The sequence below is a fragment of the Papilio machaon genome, chromosome 25 (assembly GCF_912999745.1).
Source record: "Papilio machaon chromosome 25, ilPapMach1.1, whole genome shotgun sequence".
In the NCBI taxonomy this organism is placed as follows: domain Eukaryota; kingdom Metazoa; phylum Arthropoda; class Insecta; order Lepidoptera; family Papilionidae; genus Papilio; species Papilio machaon.
This window is the reverse complement of record NC_060010.1, coordinates 2299751-2311918: the sequence shown is the minus strand read 5'-3', so window position 1 is coordinate 2311918 and position 12168 is coordinate 2299751. Positions and strand designations below refer to the sequence as shown.

Below are 12168 nucleotides of genomic sequence, written 5' to 3'. Positions count from 1 at the left end.
TTTAACTTCGTGGTACGTGTCGAAATTCCTAAAGTTGATTTGAACTTTGTATACTGAATATGACGGATGAAAAAATCGATGTCTTTATTTCATGTAAACACACCAATACTCGTAAGGTTGGGGAAACGCGAATATCAGTTAGTCAAGTTTATTTTTCTTTTAAACACATGCGACTAATATAATAATGCCTAAGCTGAAGGGTCGATGCGAGTAGTCTATTCGCTCTGAACAGGCGTAGCTACACCATACTTGTCTTCTTCAACGTGTATAGAAATTCCTTCGCCATCATGAAAATCACGGAGATTTTTTTCGATGATATTAACAAACAAGTTGCGATCGACTGGCTTTTGCGATGACAGATAGAAATGTCGAAGACGCGTGCCTAAGTACGAACCTCCATGACGTTGTATTGAGTAAGTCGCTTAGCGACTGAAATCGTCGGGTTTCTTTTATATAAATCTCGAAAACTCATTTTTGCTCAACATATATATTTTTCTATGGAACAAGAAATTAAAAGTCAGAAACTTAGACCGTTAACAGTTCTCAATTTCCTCGAAGAAGAGATATTACAATCTTACTTTCTTAGAACAAACTTTCTTAGAATAATCTCTTTCAAAAGTTGGAGTAGTTCTGGAAACTGTATTTATTTGATACTTGATTTTGTTTATTTGAAAATTTCAGTTATCTATATATATAAAAGAAAGTCGTGTTAGTTACACTATTTATAACTCAAGAACGGCTGAATCGATTTGACTGAAAATTGGTGGGCAGGTAGCTTAGAACCAGGAAACGGACATAGGATAATTTTTACCCCGTTTTCTATTTTTTATTCCGCGCGGACGGAGTCGCGGGTAAAAGCTAGTTTCTTATATATAAAATTCTCGTGTCACAATATTCGTTCCCGTACTCCTCCGAAACGGCTTGACCGATTCTCATGAAATTTTGTGAGCATATTCAGTAGGTCTGAGAATCGGCCAACATCTATTTTTCATACCCCTTTTAAGTTTTTTTTAAATGCGCGCGGACGGAGTCGCGGGCGACAGCTAGTAAAAACATAAGAAACAGGCGCCCATTGGCGAACACATTCCGAAAAGAAATTATGTACGTACAAATATTTAAAAAAAAACTCGAAATATGTTAATGTAATGTTAATTAACATATTTTACTGTAATATAAAACTATTTCTAGAATCATAAGATTAAACATTTAAAATGTCTTCCTACTTAATAGAATTAAAAGTGAGCAATTAAAATATTACGCTTTTAAATTTTAAAACGAATAGTTTATAATACTTAAGAGTTAAACATTTCAAATACACAGCGAAGAGTTATTAATATGCTGCGGTACATTTCGTATTCATTTCTTAACGTTCTCTAGACTTTCAACTCGAAATTCAAACTAACTTTCCTACTTCTCAAACATTTTCAATCAACGGAAATAACTTGGATGCTACTCAGAAACGATATGCATGTTTGATACTATCTTTAATAATTCCATCGTATTATTAAATACGATACTGCTTAAAGCTCTCAAGTCTAATAACTTTTGTCGTTTAAATTATTAATATTCCCTTATATACAAATTATTATGTAACTGTCTGATTTGACATGTAATCGTTATTTTTTGTATTAATGCTAATATCAATCGTATTAAGTTAACATTACTAGATGGACAAACACGAATAAGGAGCTCGTATTATACCTCATTGAGTACATTTATCAATGTACAATTACCGCGTCTCCGTACGGAATTAAGAAAAAAAAACTTAATTAGTAGTGTCTGTGTTCTTCCAGACTCCAAACCAAACATTCACATTAATAATATTAGGCGTGTATTGGACGTGCAACTTCTAAGCTATTTGTCAATAGTAAGTGATCGGCAGCAAACGTTTGAAATTGAATCGAAGCTTTTGCTCGATAGATCACGGTCTACCGAGATTTATATTTGCGCCTGTAACGAACGCATCCTCGACCATTCCCCGCTTACACAGTACGTCGGTGCTAAATCTGAACCGACATACGATATTTTGAGTTCAAATACTGCTCGTTTAACCGCACTTAGAATTCTATATTGCAACTGGAGTACATTGTAATAAGATTCACTTTACTGGTAAGTTCATAATCATATAAGACAAGAAACTGGAACAATGAACTTAGAATTAGTGTAGAGACTGCCTTAATATGAATGGCGTTTTCACGTTTCAAGTATGCTGTACTGTAATAAAATACTTCCTTATGTTTTTCTGCATATGTTTAGGATTACTTATCTATAAAAGTGATATACGGGATAATATATAGCTTTATAAATTATCTGTAAATTAGCTATAAATTAGCTGGATTAAAAAAAAACGTAATTAGTAGCCTTAGTGTTCTTACAGACTATGTTCAGACATCCATGTTCGAATTTCATCGAGATACGTTGAGCCGTTTTAGGAATACCTTCTAACAAACATCAATCCGTACATACAAGCTTTTATAATATTAGCAAGATAACTTTTATATGAAAATTCAATAGCATGAATTCTCAAAAGTAAATAAAAGGCCGTAGTAGGCTAGGACAATAACAGCTTGGCATTAGTAAGAGCTCGGGTGCACTGGTTATTTATTACGTATATTCGGACCGCATGCAGTGGCGAGTGCCAAAAGTTGGAGCTCAATTCTGTATGCAGCGTTGAATTGTGCACTTAAATCACTAGAACATTCTACAGGTCACTGTCCTTTAGTTTCGGTTTAAATAGATTTTTGTAGCGATGTAACTCGTTTAATGTCGACTTCAATTTTATTAGTATTTATTGTAGTGTAATTATTACTGAGCCCGATAATGATATGTTGCAATATCAGGTAAAGGTGAAAATCTATATATATAAAAGAAAGTCGTGTTAGTTACACTATTTATAACTCAAGAACGGCTGAATCGATTTGACTAAAAATTGGTGGGCAGGTAGCTTAGAACCAGGAAACGGACATAGGATAATTTTTACACCGTTTTCTATTTTTTATTCCGCGCGGACGGAGTCGCGGGTAAAAGCTAGTATTATTTAAAACAGAATCCTTCTTTAAAAATGTAACCAACACTTTCTGTAGAGAACACACATACTTACATTTTTATTTATATGGGTAGATTTATTTGTGGTAGAGGTCGCAGCAATATGAGCCAGGCTCATTCGACTGGTGCTATCATTACACAGAAGATAAGTGTAAAGTGGATATAAGAGTCTAATGAGTGGCCTAATTTTAGTCCTCTTCCCAAACCACCCTTTAATTATACGTAAGGAATGGGTAGTGAAGGTGACTTTGACAGAGGATAGGAAGAGAAATTATACTTTTGCTGTGAGTTCCTGCTCTGCCGATTACAGGTGCGTAACGCATCTCCAAATGCAGATTTCTATGGGCAACAGTCACTTCGACGACTTGACGAATTCAAGTGGCCACGATCGTTTGCATCTTTTATTATAAAAAATTGCTTCATTTATGAAGCATAGCATAGTTATTAAATTATTTCCAATGAATTCGAAAGTGAATAATGGAAGTTACCAAGGATGAACTATGTCCAGCTGTGGGCAGACAAAGGCTGATGATGATGATTATGATTGAATTCGATTACAGTAAATTTTTTAACGTAAGTATTTCAATCGTAAATATCTTCCGGACGGAAATTCAATTTAACGTACGAGTAAATACCTAAAAAAAAGTAATATCATAAAAAACCAACAAAATAGATAAAGGTCGACTATTTTAATCTTTTACGAACGGCCGAAGTACTTAAAGGATGTTCTTAAGATGATGGCTATTTAAAAGGTGCACGGAAAGGCCCAAAAAAGGTAGCTTTGTTGCCAATGAGTAGCAACAAAAATCCCTTTTTTTAACGACTGTCCAACTCTTTATAAAAACAAATATTTAATAAAATATTGACCAGTACACAAGCGATACATAAAAAAGCAACTAAGTAGAGATAGGAAATTAGAAAAAGTTGTTTAGAAAACCTTAGAGAAAAAGAAGAGTATTTTATTTGAAATATTTCTTGCAAAATTTTAACAATTTTGCGAGTAACACGAGACAGTGTACGTCGCTTTAGCCACATATCGTCGGTGAATTCTCTTTGAAGTGAGGCGAGATAGAATAAATAATTTATAACGGACCATCTTGGTAAGTGCTGGATATGTTTTGGCATCCGGTGGAAACGTTTTGAAATATGCAACACGTCATCTTGCATTCAAACTAACGTAAATCTCAAATTCTTTGGTCCTCGTATGTTTATGTACAAACAAATTTACAACATTAACGTGAGTTTCCACACCACAAATACCTTTAAAAACAAACAATACAGACTATTCTCAACTCTTTGAAATTATTGAGTCGTACAGATGTTGAAAAAACAGAGCTCTTTTGTATGGATTCCTCTCAATATACCTACACTAATGCAAACACTAAGTAGCCGTTAATTCGTTTTTTTTTTTATGTGAATTAATATGGCAATGAATAAAAATAATGGCAATGAATAAAAAAGAGAGTGCTTGGCATATATTGAGAAAGCATCATATTAAAGCCTGTAAATATATATTTTTTTACTTAACATCCGGAAACCGGTTACAAAAATAGCACGAGTTTTTAAACAAAATTCGAAAACGGAACTAGTAAGCATTTTCTAGTTAGGGTTGGAGGCCAGTTGATATTGATTAGGCTGTGTCTCTTCGATTGAGCGGAGCGATTCTCGTTTACTTGTGCTTTCCATTTCCTAAAACAATGGTTTTAAGAAATTTAATATGGTTTCCCGTTTTGTGGTGATAAAAAGTCTACTATGGATATTATTTTAGGACATTCAATCCTTTAGACATACTAAATTTATATATAAAATGTATTAAATAGGCAATTACAAAAAAGTTTCAAATGTTTTGATGAAGAAAAAACCTTATATGTTTAACACATACTCGTAAACCTTGATCTGAATTATCAATATACCGCGCGTTCCATAATTAATTTTAAAAATATTTACCGCTAAAATTTTATCACTAAGTGTACACCCGTATCATAGATCGCTTGATTATGCGAAATCCACGACAAAAGTAAATGGAAAAAGGAATAGAAATGTAGTTTAATTTAAGTTAAGAACACGAAGTTTTTTTTTTCATATTTCACGCATAAGTTTTATCTTGTATCACATACATTATGTTTTTATTTTTACCTATTACAAAAATATCAGTTTTTGATACTGCGAACAGTCCTGGCAGAAAAAAATTAACGGTTTTTTATTTTGACTCCTGTTGTCAATTCTGACATGTTCGATTTAGTCAGTCATTTGTTTTCTATTCTACACAGAATTATGTGTTTGTTCAATTTGACTATGTTTTTGAATTAACTGCTACATTTATTCAAGTATTTAGACTACTTATAATGTTATTATTTTAAATTATTGTTGCTTGTCAAGCTTGTTGCGTTTCGTATGCCCCGAGAATTGAGCGCAAACACGTTTCTATGATTGCATCGAAAAGAACACGTTTGAACTCTTTGAGAAATTCATTTTAGATAACGTCAGTTACCTGTCCTCTAAGCTCACGTAATATAGACTGAGATAGGGTGAAATAACAGGAAAACGTATATTTGAAATCAATAGGAGAACAGTACTTTTAAATTTTGTTCTAACAATAATAAAATGACAGACCGTCTTTATGACGTCATAGCTGTAAATTATTTTAATTTGAAACCTACTGTATAGCTACAATTCTAGAAACTTCTTTGAGAAAATAACCTTGAGATAATAATTTTGAAACGTTCAACGCATTACATTTAAGCTTCACGATGTATCTGAGTGGATTACGACCAATGCATCTCGGAGTTGCCTGTATATTAGTAGTTTTTATACCTTTGTTTGATTTGTGTTGTTTTTTTTTCCTTTATTACTATTTTTTTATTATTTTATATAACGATCATAATTGTTGATTTTTTTTTGTTCTCTTTTGTTAGCTGTAATTTTTTTCATAAGTTTAAGTCTCACGGTTGACTGAGCATTTATTCTAAATATTTATTTATAGTTTTTCTTTTATATTGTTTACTGTACTCATTTTTTAGGGTTCATTGAAAATCGGCGCTGCGGTACCCGCCGCAGCACATGTCGAATGAACACCTTTTCTTCTGAATAAATGTATTTCTTTCTTTCTTTCTTTCTTTCAATGCAATATATCATTGAAGCTATAAATTGTCACTAGCAGAAAATAACTCACTTATCTTTGCGTCAATATAAAGCGATTCGAGAAAATAAAGTAGGTATAGAATAAATGGAAAAATCGATAATTCCAATTCTTTCAAAAATGATGTTCGCTCATTTACAAAACTTTAAAAAAATAGAATATACCTCAATTAAAGTTATGAAATTGTTTCCACATGGCGAGGTTTTCCATTTTTCTGTTTAGACTAAAAGTTTATTATACTTCATTTATTTGTGGATACAGCAGCGGCGCGGCGTTAGGAAAGCGCCAGGTGGGGCGACCGCCCAGGGCGCCGAGCATAAGGGGGCGCCGCAGGCGCCTGGGCTCCAGTGTCGGATATGAAGGGGCGCCTGCAATGCTTTCTAAGATCTTGGAATTATCTTTGGAAGATAATTTCCCCGACATCAAAAAAAAATGTGATCCGTCACGGGACGCCTGGCAGATGTGAAACATCGTGTGTGTACAATATGCATAAAGGTAATATTATTAAAATAATATATATATTGTTTATTCTATGAATAAAAACTTAAATCTTCACAAGAAGTACATTTATTTTCTACAAATTTTCGTTATCTCTTGTCACGTCGTTGCTATGGTGAAGTCGCGCTCATTCGTCGTTAACATACTCCCCCCCCTTGAAACTTGTGGTTTCAAGAAGCTAATAGGAATCCTTTGTAGGCAGATAGCAGACCCTGTTCAGGGCTCTCTTGATGACGCCCTTGGATGTTGTTACATCAACGACTCGGCATATTCCGTCTGGTCCATTGTGCAGTGCGTGAATACGTCCCAGTATCCACTTCATCGGTGGTTGCTCGTCCTTCACCACCACCATGTCGCCAATCTTTATATCTGTTCTACTGTATTGTTTCCATTTGACCCTCTGCTGAAGCTCGGATAAGAATTCTCTGGACCACCTTGACCAGAAATGTTGTCTCAAGCGCTCCAGCTGCTGGTACCGATTAATAGACATCTTGGTTGTTATTGGAGATGGTAAAGACGACAAAGGACGTCCGATAAGGAAGTGGCCAGGTGTTAGAGCAGTAAAATCGTTAGGATCCGCAGACAGAGGTGTCAGCGGTCTTGAGTTTAATATAGCCTCAATTTGAGAGAAAAGGGTAGTCAACTCTTCAAAAGTTAAGCTAATCCCTGATCCTAACGTACGTTTTAAATGGAATTTTGCCGACTTTACGCCAACCTCCCAGATACAGCCAAAATGAGGTGCATACGCGGGACTCAATTTAAACTCTATGCCCTCACCGGCACCGAAGTCAGTGACAGACCCGTTAGCGGCTTTAAGCATTCGACCTAGCTCGTTATTCGCTCCTACAAAATTCGTGCCGTTGTCACAGTGTATCATTCGTGGTTTTCCGCGTCTAGATATGAATCGGCGTAAACATAGAATGAATGAATTTGTACTCAATTCACTCACAACCTTGGCAAGCAATCGCGCACCTAATAGAGCACCCTTTAACTCCAGCCTAGGTATAGTCAATTCAGGTTTTAATGTGGCTACCTTTGTTTTGGCGCAAAACAGATGGACTGCAGTCCTGCCTAATCTGTCAGTGGACTTGAGGTACAAACACACTGCGTAAGCCATTTGCGAAGCATCCGTGAAGCAATGTAATTCCATACAATTTGGAGCCTGACAAGCGACGAGCCTAGGAACATCAAAGGTGGATAAAGCGTGTAAATTACTAAAAAAATCCTGCCATTCTTTCGCGGTTTTATTTGGAATAGGATCGTCCCAGCCGTTTTTTGGCAGCCATAATTTTTGTAGCAACATTTTGGGAATTATAGTGGTAGCTAACAACCAAGAGGATCAAATAGTTTTGACGATGTTGAAAGAATATTACGTTTAGTAAAGATTGGATCAACGTCGCTCGTAGTTAAAAAACGTAGCGTATCAGTCTGAGGAGACCAGTTAAGACCTAGAACCGTAGACTCTTTACAGAAATCTTGACCGTCATTGGTTGTAGGGATATCATTGAAAATATCAGGTAAACAAGCTTCTGATAGTTTATTAATTACTTGTTTGACGTTACGTTGTAATTCTTTATTAATTACGAAAGGGAAGTCTCGATATTGCGTGTAAAATGACAAGCCTTATTAAGGGGTCCAAAACCTACACCGGTTGGTCCAGATATCAACCACCCCAACTCGGACTCCTGAAGAGTGGGCTTGTTTCGCCCGAGTCTTATTTGTTAATCGCGTACGATCTCCCAAAACACGTACGCTCCCAGTAGCACATCGATGTCGGAGGGACTAAAGAAGCTCGGGTCAGCTAGCTCAATGTTCGCTGGTAAGTTGAACGTCGATATATCTATTTCTACACATGGTAGTCTTGTAGTTATTTGCGGTATAATATGACAAGGTACGTTTACATGGAAATTATTAATACGAGATTTAATTTGTAATGTACATTGCTGAGAAATACTACTTATATTATTATTAATGCCAAATATTTTAATCGGATAATTTATTTTCCTTTGCAGATTTTGTGAAATAAACGACGACTGGCTGCCATTATCTAAAAGCGCCTTAACAGAAAAATATTTATTCGAGATTGGGTCTAAAACGTCGACTTGCGCAGTACATAATAACACTGGGCCGGGCATCACGGCGGACAACGAAACTTCGGTATTATTATCGTCGCCGTGAACGCTGCCTGGGGAATGAGATAGAACATTATCTTTAATTAATTTAGTATTACCTACCTCCTACCATATGCAACAACGTATTGTGTTTTATGTTACATAGACGACAGCATTGACGAAAACATCGAGAGGGACGATGGCCCGGTCGCAGACAGTTGGCGCAAAGATTAAGTCTGGCAACTTCACTCAACCGAGTTCCCACTCTCATGTTTCTAAACTGATCGCAATTATGTAATAAATGATTCCCTTTGCAAACAACACAAGATTTATTATTTGTGCGTTTATTGGTTATTACAAAGGATTTTGTTACTTTTGGATCATATCTATGAGAACCTTTTTCGTATTTAAAATTATCAGATTTGTTAAATTGTAGTGTTTCTAAAATATCAGCTCTATTACGAAGAAATATATAAAAATCGTCCAGGCAGGGAGAGTCCGGTAAAGAACTTCTATATTCCTCCCATTTACAACTAGTGACGCCATCTAGTTTGGTCGTCATCATAAATATAATTAATGTATCCCAAGAATCGGTCGGTTCATTTAAAACATTAAGTGATCGTAAATTTTTGGTAAAATAATCAATCATATAACGTAATGATTGGTGAGATTCCTTAGTAAGAGGTTGAAAGGAAAATAATGATTTCAAGTGATTATTCACTAACAGCCTAGTATTATCGTACCTATTACAAAGCATCTCCCATGCTAATTTATTATTTGCAGCCGTAAAAGCAATTGAGTTTATGGCGACAATAGCGCCATCTCTTAGCGAGGAACGTAAATAGTGAAACTTATTAATCTCCGGAATTTGGCCATTTTCATTTACTAATGAATTAAACGTATCGCGAAATTCTAACCATTTTAATGAATTTCCATCAAAGTGAGGCAAATCTATAGTCGGCAATTTGATATTAAATGATTTGGAGTGTTTGGATGAATGTGAATTAACTACCAAATCATTTTCGCCATTATTATGAAAGTTATGAAACCCTTCAATATATTTTTTCACTTGACAGATTAATGAACCAAAATTATCTTCCATAACATCCCTTTCATTTATCTGTTCTTCAGAATCAGAAGACAACATTTCGATCTTTCCTTGAATTTCATCAAATTGCGACATTAATGATTGGAACCGATCTAGTTTAAATTGAAGTTCATCAATTTGTATTTCAGTAATAGTTTTATAGTCATTCGTTTTGACATTATTAAAATGTTTGGTGAATATAGTAATTCTCGATTTTATGGTACTACGAGCACGGACCAGTGCCTTAAGTCTTCGGCCATTGTTAAAATCAAGATAAATTAAAAATACGTACGAGCGAATAACGTGCTAAGTAAAGCGAAATAAACAAAGCCAAACCGCGCGGACTATTGCTAAAAGAGCAAAACGGCCAGTCAGCTGATCCCGATGCGGACACCGCGGTGGCGCGGTGATCGGTGACAGCGAGGCTCGGCGCACTCGGCTGACCGGCAGAACTACGGACAGCAGCACGCAGGATCTGGAGGCTGGTGCAGCGGCGGCAGCTGGAGTAGTCGGCATACACCGATATACTAACTGCGATTTACAAAGTATAATGTAGCTATGATTTCTTTAATAAGAACGCCACATACTTATTTTTTGGATGTATAGGCGTACATAAGTGCGCGAAATCAATTTTTATTTCGATTCTAAAGGAAATTAAGCAAATGGAGGCAAATTAAACTGGAAAAAGTCAAATTAGAATTTACGTTTTTGTCAAAGTCCAATGCAGCAATCCTTTATCGTAATAACTGTTCTTAATGATTTGTTCTTAACGTCCATCCACGTCAAAGCCTGGCGTAGGGAAACGGTCTACTTCCACAACGGGATTCGTCGGGTACGAGTAAACCACGTTGTCCCCTCAGCCTTTATTCTCCAACGTCCCCAGGTAGCGTCGGTTCGTTGCCGTGATGTATATTCTTCGACGATTATTTTAATAAATAATCGGACCTTTACATCACGTCGGCAGGGTCACCAATGTTTATTCTATGAATAAAAACTTAAATCTTCACAAGAAGTACATTTATTTTCTACAAATTTTCGTTATCTCTTGTCACGTCGTTGCTATGGTGAAGTCGCGTTCAACAACAAACAATATTAACAATATTCTAAAACACGATATTGAAGTTTTTCTAGTAGTTTAATATTTTTTTTATTTTTTATTTTTTATTTTTATTTATTTAGGGTTGCCAACAAAATATGTTACACACAGTTATACATAATCTAAAACATAAGTTTCATCTAAGCGTAATCTTAAACATATTTCAATTACAGGCAAACACAGCATTCATGTAATCAAAGAGAGTACCACAAAAACAAAACTATAAATAACATTATACTTATACACATCTAAAGAGATCCAAAACAAAGTGCAGTGACAATCAAAAAAAAAAAATATAATTCAGTAACATGTAATGAAATATAAGAAAACAGAATAAAATGTATATATTACTTAACCGGTTTTAAGGAAACAGTTGCATTAAGTTTTTTAAGAAAAGATGACATTGAATCAAAGAAAATGTCTATATCCGATAACTTATTAATCGTTTCATTAAATTCACGTGAAATTCTATTGATAGGTGCATTCTTGCCTACATTCGAGCGATAACGGCGAATCATCAACATATCTCTTTTTCTACTACATCTTTTAGACGCATGTCGAGGGACTAGCAACACAATCTTGCTGATTAAATCTGGAGCTATAGCCATACCATTTATAATTTTATATAATAATAATATATCTGTTACAGTCCTACGATGATTTAAAGACGTCATTTTAAAACGATCTAACCTGTTTACATAATCGAGCTCGCGCGAGCAGGTCTTATCTTTATAGACTAAATACCTCGTGAAACTTTTTTGGACTCGTTCTATTCTATCAATGTGACACTGATACATTGGATTCCAGACAGGAGAGGCGTATTCGAGCACGCTCCTTACATACGCGTTATAGAGTATTTTTAGAGGCAAAATAGTTTTGAAGTCCCTGCAGCACCTTTTAATAAATCCTAGAGTTCTGTTTGCTTTACCGACCATGTTGTCGATATGGTCTATAAATGAGAGCTTAGAATCTAAATGAACGCCCAGGTCACGTATACTGGAAACTTCGTGCATTACCACATTATTTACCGAATAGGATGTAGGAAGAGGCCGAGTTTTTTTCGTGAATTTTATATGAAAGCATTTTTTGACGTTTAAGACCATCCTGTTTGATTCGCACCATCTCTCAATAGCGTTTATGTCGTCCTGCAATAATTGAGCGTCAGCTAAACTTTGTACACATTTATAAATTT

General features: G+C 35.3%; 1 protein-coding gene across 1 annotated transcript; it reads right to left on the bottom strand.

The window, feature by feature from the left end:
* Positions 1–8403: 8403 nt before the first annotated feature.
* Positions 8404–10214, bottom strand: LOC123722412. The gene is made up of 2 exons (XM_045684118.1): positions 8917–10214; positions 8404–8528 (listed from the first exon to the last, which is right to left on the bottom strand). The coding sequence occupies exons 1-2, from the start codon at positions 9974–9976 to the stop codon at positions 8404–8406; spliced, it is 1185 nt and encodes a 394-aa protein (XP_045540074.1). The 5' UTR covers positions 9977–10214.
* Positions 10215–12168: the final 1954 nt, after the last annotated feature.

What these genes read in the sequence shown, in the direction of transcription:
- LOC123722412 (XM_045684118.1), bottom strand. Translation starts at nt 9,976, where the DNA reads ATGTCGCAATTTGATGAAATTCAAGGAAAGATCGAAATGTTGTCTTCT. An exon ending in GTTGTTGCATATGGTAGGAG is followed by an intron (nt 8,529 to 8,916) that starts GTAGGTAATACT and finishes TACCATGTGTAG; the next exon opens with AAATAGATATATCGACGTTC.